This window comes from Amblyraja radiata, chromosome 6 (genome assembly GCF_010909765.2).
Source record: "Amblyraja radiata isolate CabotCenter1 chromosome 6, sAmbRad1.1.pri, whole genome shotgun sequence".
In the NCBI taxonomy this organism is placed as follows: domain Eukaryota; kingdom Metazoa; phylum Chordata; class Chondrichthyes; order Rajiformes; family Rajidae; genus Amblyraja; species Amblyraja radiata.
The window spans coordinates 9,003,019-9,019,609 of record NC_045961.1 but is presented as its reverse complement, the minus strand read 5'-3'; the positions used below and the strand labels follow the sequence as shown (position 1 = coordinate 9,019,609).

At 52.2% G+C, this 16,591-nt stretch overlaps 2 protein-coding genes and 1 non-coding gene across 3 annotated transcripts in view; all 3 read right to left on the bottom strand.

Moving 5' to 3' along the window:
• Positions 1-2,104, bottom strand: part of chrna10 (cholinergic receptor nicotinic alpha 10 subunit) — a 25,805-nt gene extending 23,701 nt beyond the window's left edge. The window contains exon 1 of the mRNA XM_033023402.1: positions 2,100-2,104. Within this exon, the coding sequence (XP_032879293.1) occupies positions 2,100-2,104 (5 nt within the window). The remainder of the gene's footprint in view (positions 1-2,099) is intronic.
• Positions 2,105-6,738: 4,634 nt separating this feature from the next.
• Positions 6,739-7,352, bottom strand: LOC116974057 (rho-related GTP-binding protein RhoG-like). Its single transcript, XM_033022170.1, has one exon. It carries the CDS (start codon positions 7,332-7,334, stop codon positions 6,765-6,767), a length of 570 nt encoding a protein of 189 aa, XP_032878061.1. The 5' UTR covers positions 7,335-7,352; the 3' UTR covers positions 6,739-6,764.
• Positions 7,353-16,440: 9,088 nt separating this feature from the next.
• Positions 16,441-16,512, bottom strand: trnaq-cug. The gene has a single exon. It is a non-coding gene; the product is annotated as a tRNA-Gln (tRNA).
• Between the last annotated feature and the right edge of the window lie 79 nt (positions 16,513-16,591).

Here is a 16,591-nt window from a genome sequence, read left to right as displayed (position 1 = left end):
GACCAGGCAGGGCAAATCTCTCTCTCTCTCTCTCTCTCTCTGTTGCTACTGAATCCTTGCTATCGTGTGTCCACCTGATCTGTACACAACACTCCAAGTGCAACAAGACTCCTGAAGTCCCAGCAATTTACTTGTTGGTAAATGTTACTTGTCCGATTAGTTTTCGATGTCCCGACGTGTATCGCTGCACACTTGTCCAGATTAAATTCTATCTGGAACTCACCTGCCAACTTTCCAGCCCAATCTCCCGCAACCCAGTCTGTCGCAACCTCCCAGCTTAGTTTCGTTTAGAAATGCAGCGCGGGAACAGATCCTTCGGCCCATCCAGTCCGTGCTGACCCCTCGGCCAAGGGCCAAGGGGCTTTGGAGACGGTGCAGAGGAGGTTTACCAGAACGATGCCGGGATTAGAGGGTTTCCGCTGCAGGGAGAGGTTGGACAGACTGGGATTGTTGTCTCCAGAATGTCGGAGGTCGAGGGGAGACTTGATAGATGTTTATAAAATTACTAGACCGAGTGGGACCCATTGGGTCCCGCCCCCTCAACGTGGCACACACACACTAACCACCCCCCCACACACACACACACACTAACCACCCCCCCACACACACACTAACCACCCCCTTGATATTATATTAATATTATTAATTTGCTCCTTTTACCCCATCCCCCGCCCGATCCACTCACCCATAGCCCCCAACTCGCAGATGTGTCTAGAGAGGTAGGGGGTAGAGAGAGGGGGCAGAGACAGAGAGAGAGGGATCAGAGACAGAGACAGAGAGGGGGCAGAGACAGAGAGGCAGAGAGAGAGAGGGGCAGAGAGAGAGAGAGGGTAGACAGTCACAGCCTTGTCCCCAGGGTAGGGATGTCACAGACTAGAGGGCACAGCTTTAAGGTGAGAGGGGCAAAGATTAAAGGAGATGTGTGGGGCAGGTTTTACACAGAGGGTGGTGGTGGAGGCAGATATACGATAGTGGTGTTGAAGTGTTTTTTCAAAGCTTTTATTCCCTTTATCCTGTATCTGTACACTGTGGACGACTCGACTGTAATCATGTATTGTCTTTCCACTGACTGGGTAGCACGCAACAAAGAGCTTTTCAAAAGACATTAAAGTAGACGTCATCAAGGGATATGGGGAGAAGGCAGGAACGGGGTACTGATTGGGGATGATCAGCCATGATCACAGTGAATGGCGGTGCTGGCTCGAAGGGCCGAATGGCCTACTCCTGCACCTGTTGTCTATTGTCTAAACTAGATAGGCACATGGATATGTAGGGAATGGAGGGATGTGGATCGCCGATGCAATTATAAAGAAGGCACATCAGCGCCTCTACTTCCGGATAAGATTACGGAGAGTCGGTATGTCAAGGAGGATTCTCTCCAACTTCTACAGGTGCACAGTAGAGAGCATGCTGACCGGTTGCATCGTGGCTTGGTTCGGCAACTTGAACGTCCAGGAGCGGAAAAGAATGCAGAAAGTCGTGACCACTGCCCAGTCCATCACTCGTTCTGACCTCCCCACCATCGATGGGATCTATCGCAGTCGCTGCCTCAAAAAGGCTGCCAGCATCATGAAAGGCCCACACCATCCTGGCCACACACTCATCTCTCCGCTGCCATCAGGTAGAAGGTACAGGAGCCTGAAATCTGCAACATCCAGGTTCAGGAACAGCTACTTCCCCACAGCCATCAGGCTATTAAACACAACTTCAAACAAACTCTGAACTATAACAGCCTAGTGCACTTTATCTGTGTATTTATTGTGTACATATATGGTCGATGGTATATAGACACGCTCAACTTTATCTCCTGTTCTGTATTATGTCTACATGTTCTGTTGTGCTGCAGCAAGCAAGTTTTATGGTCCTATCTGGGACACATGACTCTTGTCTTGACTTAATGTGTAGGCAGAGGAGATTAGTTTAACTTGGCGCCATGTTCAACACGAACATTGTGGGCCGAAGGGCCTGTTCCTGTGCTGTATTGTTTTGTGTTCTTTGAGCCCAGACCGATCTTTTCAGAGACTTGGATGTAGCAAGATGGTTCCAGAACGTGGCGACTATTTGCCTGTAGTTCAACAGAAGATCTATTGTGCGGGTACGGCATGATGGGACTGGATAGCATGCAGTTTTACACTGGTGAGGATCATTCTTTACAAATGTTCCCGATGTTGGGGGAGTCCAGAACCAGGGGCCACAGTTTAAGAATAAGGGGTAAGCCATTTAGAACGGAGACGAGGAAACACTTTTTTCTCACATTGAGTGGTCTGTGGAATTCTCTGTCTCAGAGGGCGGTAGAGGCAGGTTCTCTGGATGCTTTCAAGGGAGAGCCAGATAGGGCTCTTAAAGATAGCGGAGTCAGGGGATATGGGGAGAAGGCAGGAACGGGGTACTCATTGTGGATGGTCAGCCATGATCACATTGAATGGTGGTGCTGGATCGAAGGGCCGAATGGCCTACTCCTGCACCTATTGTCTATTGTCTATGAAGGGTCTCAACCCGAAATGTCACCCATTCCTTCTCTCCAGAGATGCTGCCTGACCGCTGAGTTACTCCAGCATTCTGTGCCCATCTTCGGAGTAAACCAGCATCTGCAATTCCTTCCTGCACATCAACAATCGACAACAGGTGCAGCAGCAGGCCATTCGGCCCTTCGAGCTTCCGTGCCACTTGTACAGTAGGTGCAGTGAAAATCCTGGTCTTTGCAAACCACGTACACGAAACAGCCACCGACAAAGTTACACAAAGTTCTCATCCCTTCTCCGCCCTTCCCCCAACCTGATCCCCCTTAGTTCTCAGCGACCCCCCACATCTAAACACCTGAACCAAGGCTGGAGACCCAGACATGACAACAGACACTCTGCTAAAGACACTTTATTTGGATGCAACCATTACCAGAGTAAGTTTACAGATGTTACAGATGTTTTCAGATCTTCACAGCTCCTTACAAATGTTCACATCTGTTCACAGGCGTCTAGAGATGTTCACAGCTGTTCACAGGCGTCTAGAGATGTTCACAGACGTTTACAGGTGTCTAGAGATGTTTACAGCTGCTCGCAGATGTTGCCAGGTGTTTCCACAACACACCCTCACCTGTCGAAGAGACAAGAGATGGAGCCGGCCAATCGCGACGCCGATTTAAAGATGTCCAATCATATCACACCCTGCTCGGCCAATCACGGCGCACTGGTGACGAGCTGCCGACCAATCAGCAAAGGCCGTCTGACGTGTAGACATGAAGCCAACCGGTTTCACCCAATCGGAGCACAGGGTTCATACGGTCATAAGTGATAGGAGCAGAATCAGGCCATTCGGCCCATCAAGTCCACTCCGCCATTCAATCATGGCTGATCTATCTCTCCCTCCTAACCCCATTCTCCTGCCTTCTCCCCATAACCCCTGACACCCGCACTAATCAAGAATCTATCCATCTATGCCTTAAAGATATCCATTGATTTGGCAGGTGTGTGGCAAAGAATTCCACAGATTCACCACCCTCTGGCTAAAGAAATTCCTCCTCATCTCCTTTCTAAAAGAACGACCTTTAAATCTGAGGCTGTGCCCTCTAGTCCTACACTCTCCCACTAGTGGAAACATCCTCTCCACATCCACTCTATCCGGGCCTTTCACTATTCGGTAAGTTGCAATGAGGTGCCCCCCCCGGTCACCCTTCTCCTGGGGTCACCAACTCTCACAAGGTCAGGGTGGCGGGAGTCCAGGTGTGTGTGTGTGTCGCCCCCCCAGGTGTGTGTGTGTCCCCCCCCCCCCCCCAGGTGGCCAGCAGTGTTGGGGACCTTTGACCCTCGGCATCGCTCTGTGGGTCAGTCAGTTCCATCGGTCAGAGCAGGCTCCAGAGCACACTGGCCATTACGGCCTGGATCAGCGACTCGAATGCCCAGCAACGAAGGGATCTACAGAGAGTGGTGGACACTGCCCTTTGGCCCAACTTGCCCGCACCAGCCAACATGCCCCTTCTACACTAGTCCAGCACGGGTAAGCAAATGGCATGTTGGCCTTTATAACAAGAGGAATCGAATATAGGAGCAAAGAGGTCCTTCTGCTGTTGTACAGAGCCCTAGTGAGACCACACCTGGAGTATTGTGTGCAGTTTTGGCCCTCTAATTTGAGGAAGGCAATTCTTGCTATTGAGGGAATGCAGGGTAGGTTTACAAGGTTAATTCCCGGGATGGCGGGATTGTCATGTGCTGAGAGAATGGAGCGGCTCGGCTTGTACACTCTGGAGTTTAGAAGGATCTCATTGAAACATATAAGATTGTTAAGGGCTTGGACACGCTAGATGCAGGAAACATGTTCCCGATGTTGGGGGAGTCCAGAACCAGGGGCCACAGTTTAAGAATAAGGAGTAAGCCATTTAGAACGGAGACGAGGAAACACTTTTTCTCACAGAGAGTGGTGAGTCTGTGGAATTCTCTGCCTCAGAGGGTGGTTGAGGCGGGTTCTCTGGATGCTTTCAAGAGAGAGCTAGATAGGGCTCTTAAAGATAGCGGAGTCAGGGGATATGGGGAGAAGGCAGGAACGGGGTACTGATTGGGGATAATCTGCCATGATCACATTGAATGGCGGTGCTGACTCGAAGGGCCAAATGGCCTACTCCTGCACCTATTGTCTATTGTCTATTGTACTGACCTCCCACCATCTACAGGAGGCTCTGCCTCAAAAAGACAGCCAGCATCATCAGAGACCCACACCACCCTGGCCACGCTCTCATCTCGCTGCTACCATCGAGAAGAAGGTACAGGAGCCTGAAAACCGTGACCTCCAGGTTCAGGAACCAGCAACCATCAGGCTCAACACTAACCTCAGCAACTGTGATTTTCTGCAGACTGTGTCTGCGGTTGCTCTACGGACTTCAGTTTGGCACTATTACTGATTATTAATTGATCGCATTATTGATTATTATATATTTATCTACGATTATTGGCTGTAGAAGCTGCAGCAAGAAAGAATTTCATTGTTCCGTTGCCGATCAAAGTGAAAATTAAACGTTTCTGATCTTGATCGGGACAGGGATGTTTCAGATCGAAAACCCTTCATTTATTCCCACCCAGTAGATGCTGCCCGACCTGCTGAGTAGTTTAGTTTAATTGAATTTTGAGATACAGCGTGGAAAGAGGCCCTTCGGCCCACCGAGTCCGGACCGACCAGCGATCCCCGCACATTAACACTATCCTACACACACTAGGGACAATTTAGATTTACACCAAGCCGATTAACCTACAAACCTGCACGTCTTTGGAGTGTGGGAGGAAACTGAAAATCTCGGAGAAAACCGATGCGGTCAATGGGACAACGTGCAAACTCCGTACAGACAGCGCCCGTGGTCAGGATTGAACCCGGGTCTCTGGCGCTGTGAGGCAGCAACTCTACCGGTGCGCCACCAGGCCTCCCCCTCCCACGAGTGTTCTAGAGTTTCTGTTATTCTATTGGCTGCAAGATGAGTCAATCTTTAAGCCAATTTGGCAGACAACCAATGGCAAGAACTTTGGGAGTTTGGCGAACAACTCTCTCTCATAGGGATAGCACAGGCTTGACAGGCAGAATGGCCTCGCCCTAAGAGCACTGTAAACTGTTAGAAAACCCCCATAACCCTTCGAGAGTCACAGAGTCATACAACACGGAAACAGGCTCTTTGGCCAAACTCATCCCTGCCGACACTGATGAACATGGATAGGTGACGTTTCACAGAGTGCTGGAGTAACTCAGCGGGTCAGGCAGCATCTGTGGAGAACATAGATAGGTGACGTTTCACAGAGTGCTGGAGTAACTCAGTGGGTCAGGCAGCATCTGTGGAGAACATGGATAGGTGACGTTTCACAGAGTGCTGGAGTAACTCAGCGGGTCAGGCAGCATCTGTGGAGAACATGGATAGGTGACGTTTCACAGAGTGCTGGAGTAACTCAGCGGGTCAGGCAGCATCTGTGGAGAACATGGATAGGTGACGTTTCACAGAGTGCTGGTGTAACTCAGCAGATCGGGCAGCATCTCTGGAGAATGTTTCGGGTCGGGACCCTTCTGAAGGGTTTAGGAAACTGGGAGATTGGTTAATTTCAGGCGATATTAATGAGGGGCCTGTTTCCACAGTGTCACCCAGCATGGGAACAGGCCCTTCGGCCCAACTTGCCCACACCGACCAACATGCCCCATCTACACTAGTCCCACCCGCCTGCGTTTGGCCCATATCCCTCCAAACCTGTCCTATCCATGTATCTGTCCAAATGTTTCTTAAACGTTGCGATAGTCCCAGCCTCAACCACCTCCTCTGCCAGCTCGTTCCATACACCCACCACCCTCTGTGTGGAAAAAGTTACCTCTCGAGTTCCTATTAAATCTTTCTCCCCTCACCATTAACCTATGTCCTCTGGTCCTCGATTCCCCTACTCTGGCCAAGAGACTCTGTGCGTCTACCCGATCTATTCCCCTCATGATTTTATCCACCTCGTTAAGATCGCCCTGGACTACTCATTGGAGACTATCCTTGATCGGAGTTATCTTGCAGTAAACGTTATTCCCTTTATCCTGTATCTGTACACTGTGGACGGCTCGATTGTAATCATGTGTTGTCTTTCCGCTGACTGGTTAGCACGCAACAAAAAGCTTTTCACTGTACCTCGGTACACGTGACAATAAACTAAACTGAAATGAATCATCCTCTGAGGAATATAGTCCCAATCGTGTTGAACCTCTCCCTGCAGTCCTGGTAACATTATAGAGGGGGGGGGGGAGACGAGAGGACGAGGGGGGGGGGGTCACGTCAGCACGCAGGCCCGGGTGCGTTTGGAGCGCCCCCCCCTCAAGACGGCCCTGGCGGCCTCTTCGAAGACCTCGCCCACCCCCTCCCGCTGCAGGGCGGAACATTCCAGATACTTGACGGCTCTCATCCTGCGGGCCAGCCGGGCCCCCTGCTGGTAGGAGACGGGCGCGGCCTGGCACTGACCCTGGGCGGCCTGTTCCTGCCGGAGGTCCTTCTTGGTGCCCACCAGGAGCACGGGAACGTCGGGCCGGTGCTGGCGCACCTCGCGGTACCAGTCGGCCCACACCCGCTCGAAGGAGGAGGGGTCGCCGATGGAGAAGCAGATGAGGAAGATGTCGGCCAGCGGGTAGTAGAACTGGCGCACGGACAGGCGGTGCTCCTCCTGCGACGCCGTGTCCCACACGTTCAGCACCACCGTCCGCTCGCCCAGGCGCAGCTGGGTGCTGAAGGAGTCGAAGACCGTGGGCAGGCTGTCGCGGGGGAAGAGGCGGGTGGTCAAGCAGACCACCAGCGAGGTCTTGCCCACCAGCTCGCTGCCCAGCAGCATCACTCGGATGGTCACCATCACTCCGGCCACACGCACCTGTGGACAGAACAGCACAGTCACACTGCAACCCAACTGGCCCTTCGGCCCATCTTCATTATACTCGTAGTCATAGCGCAGAAACAATAGACAATAGGTGCAGGAGGAGGCCATTCGGCCCTTCGAGCCAGCACCGCCATTCAATGTGATCATGGCTGATCATTCCCAATCAGTACCCGGTTCCTGCCTTCTCCTCATATCCCCTGACTCCGCTATGTTTAAGAGCCCTATCTAACTCTCTCTTGAAAGTATCCAGCCTCCACCGCCCTCTGAGGCAGAGAATTCCACAGACTCACAACTCTCTGTGAGAAAATGTGTTTCCTCGTCTCCGTTCTAAATGGCTTACCCCTTATTCTTAAACTGTGGCCCCTGGTTTAACTCCCCTAACATCGGGAACATGTTTCCTGCCTCCAGCGTGTCCAAACCCTTAATAATCTTATATGTTTCAATATGATACCCTCTCATCCTTCTGAACACCAGAGTGATACTGCGCAGAAACTGGCCCTTCGGCCCAACTTGCCCATACCGACCAACATGTCCCATCTACACCAGTCCCACCTGACGTATTTGGGAAAAATACCTGTTAACCTGTCCTAGCCATGTACCTGTCTAAGTATCTTTTAAATGTTATGATAGTTCATGCCTCAACTACCTCCTCATGTATCTGTACACTGTGAATGACTCGATTGTAATCATGTATTTAGTTTAGAGATACAGCGTGGAAACAGGCCCTTCGGCCCACCGGGTCCGTGCCGACCAGCGATCCCCGCACACCAACACTATCCTACACACACTAGGGACAACTTACATTTACACAAAGTCAATTAACCTGCAAGCCTGCACGTCTTTGGAGTGTGGGAGGGAACCGAAGATCTCGGAGAAAACCCACGCAGGTCACGGGGAGAACGTGCAAACTCCGTACAGATAGCACCCGTAGTCGGGATGGAACCCGGGTCTCCGGCGCTGCATTCGCTGTAAGGCAGCAACTCTACCGCTGCACCACCGTGACCGATTGTCTTTTTGCTGACTGGGAGAGTCTCGGACTAGAGGATGAAAGGGCGTTCCTTTAGGAAGGAGATGAAGAGAAATCTCTTTAGTCAGAGGGTGGTGAATCTGTGGGATTCTTTGCCACAGACGCCGTGGAGGCCAAGTCAGTGGATATTTTTAAGGCAGAGATAGATAGATTCTTGATTAGTACGGGTGTCAGAGGTTATGGGGAGAAGGCAGGAGAATGGGGTTAGGAGGGAGAGATGGGTCAGCCATGATTGAATGTTGCAGCAGACTCGATGGGCCGAATGGCCTAATTCTACTCATATCACATGATCTTATGACTGGTTAGCACGCAACAAAAGCTTTTCACTGTACCTCGGTACACGTGGCAATAAACTCAACTGAAATTAACTCAGCGGGTCAGGCAGCATCTGTGGAGAACATGGATAGGTGACGTTTCACAGAGTGCTGGAGTAACTCAGCGGGTCAGGCAGCATCTGTGGAGAACATGGATAGGTGACGTTTCACAGAGTGCTGGAGTAACTCAGCGGGTCAGGCAGCATCTGTGGGGAACATGGATAGGTGACGTTTCACAGAGTGCTGGAGTAACTCAGCGGGTCAGGCAGCATCTGTGGGGAACATGGATAGGTGACGTTTCGGGTCGAACCCTTCTTCAGACAGAGAGTCGAGGGAGGGGGAGACGAGAGATGGTCTTTGACGATGTGGGCTGATTTCCCGTAACGATCCACACATTCCCAGTCTAATTCTGGACCATGGATATTTTTATCCGGGGTGTGTGGGCAGTGTGGGGGGGGGGGGGGGTTCTTGGGAGGGGCTGTTGTTGGGTGTGTGCAGAGATATGATGGGGGTGGCGTGAGAAGGGGAAGGGAGAGGGTGGGGAGGGAGGGAGAGTGAGCGAGAGAGAGAGAGAGGGAGGGAGAGCGAGAGGGAGAGAGGGAGAGAAGGAGCGAGAGAGGGAGGGAGAGAAGGAGCGAGAGAGGGAGGGAGGAGGGGGGGAGGGAGAGAGGGAGAGAGAGGGAGAGAGCGGGAGAGTGAGGGAGAGAGGGGGAGAGGGAGGGAGAGAGGGAGAGAGGGAGAGAGGGAGGGAGGGAGAGAGGGATGGAGAGAGGGAGAGAGAGGCAGAGAAGGAGGGAGGGAGAGGGAGGGGGGGGAGTGGGAGGGAGGGAACGAGGGAGGGAGTGAGGGAGGCAGAGAGAGAGGGACAGAGGGACAGAGGGAGGGAGGGAGGGAGTGGGAGCGGGAGAGGGAGGGAGTGAGAGAGGGAGAGAGAAGAAGGGAGAGAGGGAGAGAGAGGGAGAGAGAGGGAGAGAGAGGGAGAGAGAGAGGGAGAGAGGGAGAGAGGGAGAGAGAGAGGGAGAGAGGGAGAGAGAGAGAGGGAGAGGTGGGATGGGGAATGGATTGACCTTGGGAGGGGTGTCTGTCATTCAAGGCGACCCTTCCCATCCCCCCCCCCCTCCCCTCGTCCCTCCCCAGAGCCTCAGAGTCAGAGAGAGAGGGGTGGAGGGTGGAGGGGGGAGGATATGATCCTGCTCTGTCCCAGCCTCCTCTCCCCCTCCCGCCCCCACCTCCCCCGTGGATAAACCAATTCCCGGAATAAGTCCCGGGCTAATTCCGGCCACCAGCTGTCCGCTGACCATTGCTGTACAGCCGTGTCCATCACGTGCAGAGACCGCCCCTGGCTGGGGGAGGGGGGCAGGTCCAGTGGGGGGGGGGGGGGGGGAGAGATAGGGGGGTGCCCTTTCCCCCTAACTGCAGTCCTGAACTACCCGCTACCCCACTGGAGACCCTCGGACTATCCTCTGACAGACACAAAAAGCTGGAGTAACTCAGCGGGACAGGCAGCATCTCTGGAGAGAAGGAATGGGCGAGGTTTCGGGTCGAGACCCTTCTTCAGGCTGGTCTGGGATAAGGGAAACGAGAGATATAGCCGGTGATGTGGAAAGATAAAGAACAATGAATGAAAGATGTGCAAAAAAAGGCACGATGACAACGGAAACAGGTCATTGTTAGCTGTTTGCTGGATGAGAACGAGAAGCTGGTGCGACTTGGGTGGGGGAGGGATAGAGAGAGAGGGAATGCCGGGGCTACTTGAAGTGACAGAAATCAATACTCATACCACTGAGGTGTAAGCTGCCCAGGCGAAATAAGTGACTATCCTTGATCGGACTTTGTGTGGGAAGGAACTGCAGACGCTGGTTACAATCGAAGATAGACACAACATGCTGGAGTAACTCTGAAGAAGGGTCTCGACCCGAAATATCACCCATTCCTTCTCTCCAGAGATGTTGCCTGACCCGCTGAGTTACTCCAGCAGTTTGTGTCTATCTGTTTATAGGTTTAATTATGTGTATATATATATATATTCAATGGTATATGGACACTGATCTGTTCTGTATTTATTCATGCCTACTATGTTCTGTTGTGCTGAAGCAAAGCAAGAATTTCATTGTCCTATCTGGGACACATGACGATAAACTCTCTTCAATCTTGAATCTTGAATCTATCTCGATCGGACTTTGCTGACTTTACCTTGCACTAAACGTTATTCCCTTATCCTGTATCTGTACACTGTGGACGGCTCGATTGTAATCATGTATTGTCTTTCCGCTGACTGGTTAGCACGCAACAAAAAGCTTTTCACTGTACCTCGGTACACGTGACACTTAAAAAAAAAAATCATCTAATCCCTGTCTCCGACTCCCAAGTTCACGCCAGGAGCCTCTACCTCAAGTCGAAGCAAAAGGACGTGGGAGAGAGGTGGGGAGTCACACAGCACGGACACAGGCCCTTCGGCCCGACTCGTCCATACTAACCAACATGCCCCATCAATGCAAGTCCCTCCTGCCTGCGTTCGGCCCAGATCCCTCCAAACCGGTCCTATCCATGTACCTGTCCAAATGTCTTTTAAATGTTGTGATAGTCCCTGGCAACTGCTTCGTTCCGTACACCCACCTCTGTGTGGAAAGGTTGCCCTTAGGATGGGGCAGTGGTGAGGGGGGGGGGGGGGGGGGGGGGGCGGGGGGTGAGATGGGGTGGGACGGGGAGGGGCGGGGATGAGAAGGGGGGGGGGCGGGGTGAGGGAGGGGCCAGGGGGGAGGGAGTGCCATGCTATGGGGGGGGGGCGAGGGTGAGTGGGAGGTGGGGGGGGGAGGGGCGGGGGTGAGTGAAGGTCACACTGTGTGGGGGGGGGGAGGTGAGGAGGTGCCGCGCTATCCTGGTTCATCCTGTTACATCCAAGCTCATGTACCTGGGATCTTCCTGTGTAACTCCAGCCTCTCCTCCGACTGCCCCATCTGCCACCCGCACACTAACAGGCCATTCAGCCCATCTACAACATACTGCTATATTGGCACTGCCCTGGCCTCCCCCCCCACCTTCACCATTCCTCCATCTTCATCCATTTATCCAGGTTCCCTCCAACCCTACGCCCCCCTCCCTCTCCCCCTCCCTCTCCCCCCTCCCTCTCCCCCCTCCCCCTTCCTCCCCTCACCCCCTCACCCTCCCTTCAGCTACGAACCCTCCTGTCACAGGTTCAGGTCTCCCCCCCCCCACAGATCCCCAGAGCGATGAAGTCTTTGCTTACCTGTGGCGGGGCAGTGCGATCCCACACGGGGGGGGGGGGGTCACAGCGAGCTACGGGGGTCCCGGGGCTGAGACGCCCCCTCACCTGACATCCTCCAGGGGTGAGGGGGGGGGCGAGAGAGAGATGGGAGAGGAGAGGAGAGGAGAGGAGAGGAGAGGAGAGGAGAGGAGAGGAGCGGAGAGGAGAGGAGAGGAGAGGAGAGGATGAGGAGAGGAGAGGAGAGGAGGGAGGGGAGGAGAGGAGATGAGGGGAGGGGGGAGAGAAGAGGAGAGGAGAGGAGAGGAGGAGAGGAGAGGAGAGGAGAGGAGAGGAGAGGAGAGGAGAGGAGAGAGAGAGAGAGAGAGGAGGGGAGAGGATAGCAGAGAGAGAGAGGAGAGGAGAGAAGAGAGAGAGAGAGAAGGGGGGAGAGGAGAGGAGAGGAGAGGAGACCCCAACAGTAGCTGGAGAAAGCAGCTCCCAGCTGCAAGATTAAAGTCGGTGTGGGAGGGACAACGGTTTAAATTCCCTTGCACCCCCCACCCCCACCCCTGGACAGAGTCTGCCACCTCTCCCTGGTTTAAAATACATGCTGGCAACACATCATTGCGTGAGATGCCGCAGGAACAAGCTGCCTTGTCGAGCATGTCTCTGTTCCTCTTTAGAACGTACATCGTTGGCACTTTGTCAACCTGCTTCCGAGACTCACACCGTGATTCACAAGCAGCGTTAACCCACACTTGGAAAGGCAGGGACTGGAAAATAGACCCAGGGACAGGCCCTTCGGCCCGCACCTTCCGTGCTCCACATACTACTGTACCCACACTGGCTCATCGGCAAGGCCGGCTCCGTCCCGGGGGGCTGGAGTCGGAGTTGGATTCACGGGGAGGTTTGGTCTTGGTCTCCTCAAACGATGGAGCATCCTGGACAATACAGCTCACACCCCCTCCATGACACATGGGCCAACCTGAGGAGCACCTTCAGCAACAGACTGGTTCCACCAAGATGCAGCACACAACGCCACAGGAGATCCTTCTTCCCTGTGGCTATCAAACTGTACAACCCCTCCCCCTTCTAGTCAATAGACATAGACAATAGGTGCAGGAGTAGGCCATTCGGCCCTTCAAGCCAGCACCGCCATTCAATGGCTGATCATCCACAATCAGTACCCCGTTCCTGCCTTCTCCCCATATCCCATGACTCCGCTATCTTTAAGAGCCCTATCTAGCTCTCTCTTGAAAGTATCCAGAGAACACGAGTGTTTTATTGTCATATGTCCCTTATATACAATATTTACATATTCACATATTCTCCACCGCCCTCTGAGGCAGAGAATTCCACAGACTCACAACTCTCTGGGTGAAAAAGTGTTTCCTCGTCTCCGTTCTAAATGGCTGACCCCTTATTCTTAAACTGTGTGGCCCCTGGTTCTGGACTCCCCCAACATCGGGAACATGTTTCCTGCCTCTAGCGTGTCCAAACCCTTAATAATCTTATATGTTTCAGCAAGATTCCCTCTCATCCTTCTAAACTCCAGAGTGTACAAGCCCAGCTGCTCCATTCTGTCGTGGGGTAGACTGAGACACCCCACCACCCAATCTTTGCACACCCCCCAATCCTTTCCACTTGTCACTTTAATTTCATGTTTCATCTATCTTGTGTTTTTATGACTGTTGGCAGATCGATTTCCCTCCTGGGATAAATAAAGTTCTATCGTATCTTCTGCCAAGTTAAACTCGTCACCTCTGGTGGCTGTAGAGTTGCTGCCTCACAGCATCAGAGACCCGGGTTCGATCCTGACCTCGGGTGCTGTCTGTATGGAGTTTGTACGTTCCTCCCTGTGACCGCGTGGGTTTTCTCCGGGTGCTCCGGTTTCCCCCCCCACACTCCAAAGACGTGCGGATTTGCAGGCTAATGGGCTTCTGTAAATTGTCACTGGTGTATCATAGTGCTAGTGTACGGGGTGATCGCTGGTCAGCACAGACTCGGTGGGCTGAAGGGCCTGTTTCTGGAGAAAAGGTTGTTACACAAAGTTAGTACACAGAGTTACTCCAACGTCACCTATCCATGTTCTCCACAGATGCTGCCTGACCCGCTGAGTTACTCCAGCACTCTGTGAAACGTCACCTATCCATGTTCTCCACAGATGCTGCCTGACCAGCTGAGTAACTCCAGCACTCTGTGAAACGTCACCTATCCATGTTCTCCACAGATGCTGCCTGACCCGCTGAGTTACTCCAGCACCTTGTGTCCTTTTGTGTATTAACCAGCATCTGCAGTTCTTTGTCCCTACTACTTATACAATGATACTCGAGCATTCTGTAATCCCTTACTCGGCTGTACTGCACGATCGGCAATAACAAGTAGTGTTTATTGAACTTTTTCTTCTTTCCCCCTGTTTGGGACAATGAAATTCTTACTTGCTGCAGCACAACAGAATATGTGAATATGTAAATATTGTATATAAGGGACATATGACAATAAAACACTCGTGACTCTTGACTACAACTCCACCACTGATTTTCCGGCACCTTTGGTTCCAGAGCCTTTCTGGGTCAAGTCAAGTCAAGTCAAGTCAAGTTTACTCGTCACATACACATACATACGAGATGTGCAGCGAAATGAAAAGTGGCAATGCTCGCGGACTTTGTGCAAAAAGACAAACAAACAAACAACCAAACAGACTACAAACAGAATGGAACAGAATCACATGTTCGTTTACATATTAAATATTGTGGGCGGAAGGAAAAAGGGAAAAAAACAGCAATTTAAAAAAAAGCAGTAGAGTGGTACAGTAAAAGTTAGTCCCTGGTGAGATGTTGCAGGACCATGTTGCCGGACCAACAGAGGTCACGGCCTCCGAGAGGAGTCCAACGGTGTCGGAACCTTCCGCCTAGACCGCAAAGTCGGCCTCGATAGTCGGCTATGGGAACGGATCTGCCGGCCCTCGACTGGGCCTCGGCAACAGGGGGGCAGATTCAGAAGTCCCGATGAGGTGGAGATCGGCCGGCTCACCCGGCCTGGTGGCCACATTTTCGGGGGGACTTCCAGGGGGATTTCAAATGCGCTCTCGTAAATTTGTCCGGATTAAAAGAGGTGCCGGCCCGGCCGGTTGCCGGAATGTCGGTGGTGGGCCTGTAGTTTACGTACTTGTACGGGAATGATCCCAGGAATGAGCGGATTAACCTATGACGAGCGTTTGACGGCACTGGGTCAGTGCTCGCTGGAGTTTAGAAGAATGAGGGGGGACCTCATTGAAACGTACAATAGACAATAGACAATACACAATAGGCTCAGGAGTAGGCCATTTGGCCCTTCGAGCCATTCAATGTGATCATGGCCCCATTCCTGCCTTCTCCCCATATCCCCTGACTCCACTATCTTTAAGAGCCCTATCTAACTCTCTTGAAAGCATCCAGAGAACCGGCCTCCACCGCCCTCTGAGGTAGAGAATTCCACAGACTTACAGAATAGTGAAAGGCTTGGATAGAGTGGATGTGGAGAGGATGTTTCCACTAGTGGGAGATTCTAGGACTAAAGATCACAGCCTCAGAATTAAAGGATGTTCTTTTAGGAAGGAGTTGAGGAGGAATTTCTTGAGTCAGAGGGTGGTGAATCTGTGGAATTCTTTGTCACAGACGGCTGTGAAGGCCAAGTGAAGGCAGAGATAGATAGATTCTTGATCAATACGGGAGTCAGAGGTTATGGGGAGATGGCAGGAGAATGGGGTTAGGAAGGAGTGATAGATCTGCCATGATTGAATGGCGGAATAGACTTGATGGGCTGAATGGCCTAATTCTTGCTCCTGTGACATGAAATTTATGAACTTATGTACCTTACGCTCTTCCCCACAACCTGCAGGTTAGATAAATAGGTACACAAAATTGCTGGAGGAACTCAGCGGGTGCAGCAGCATCTATGGAGCGAAGGAAATAGGCGACGTTTCGGGCCGAAACCCTTCTTCAGGTTAGATAAATAGATGGCAGAAGAGGGCTGGAGCTGTGGGCAGATGTGGTGAAAGCAGCCAAAGATACTAGCTCCTCGCAGCTGCGAAGTGCAATAGAGACTGGATAGACTCGGCTTGTACTCGCTAGAATTTAGAAGATTGAGGGGGGATCTTATAGAAACTTACAAAATTCTTAAGGGGTTGGACAGGCTAGATGCAGGAAGATTGTTCCTGATGTTGGGGAAGTCCAGAACAAGGGTCACAGTTTACGGATAAGGGGGAAGTCTTTTAGGACCGAGATAAGGAAAACATTTTTCACACAGAGAGTGGTGAATCTGTGGAATTCTCTGCCACAGAAGGTAGTTGAGGCCAGTTCATTGGCTACATTTAAGAGGGAGTTAGATGTGACCCTTGTGGCTAAAGGGATCAGGGGGTATGGAGAGAAGGCAGGTATGGGATACTGAGTTGGATGATCAGCCATGATCATATTGAATGGTGGTGCAGGCTCGAAGGGCCGAATGGCCTACTCCTGCACCTATTGTCTATGTTTCTATGTATGCAAGGAAAAAATCAGGTTCCGCCGAGATTTGAACTCGGATCGCTGGATTCAGAGTCCAGAGTGCTAACCATTACACCACGGAACCTACGCTGCTCAGCCAGCCGCTGGGAGGCGTACTTGAGGCTGGTGTCCCGCCAAGCCAGGGGGCGCCCTGGCAATAGCCA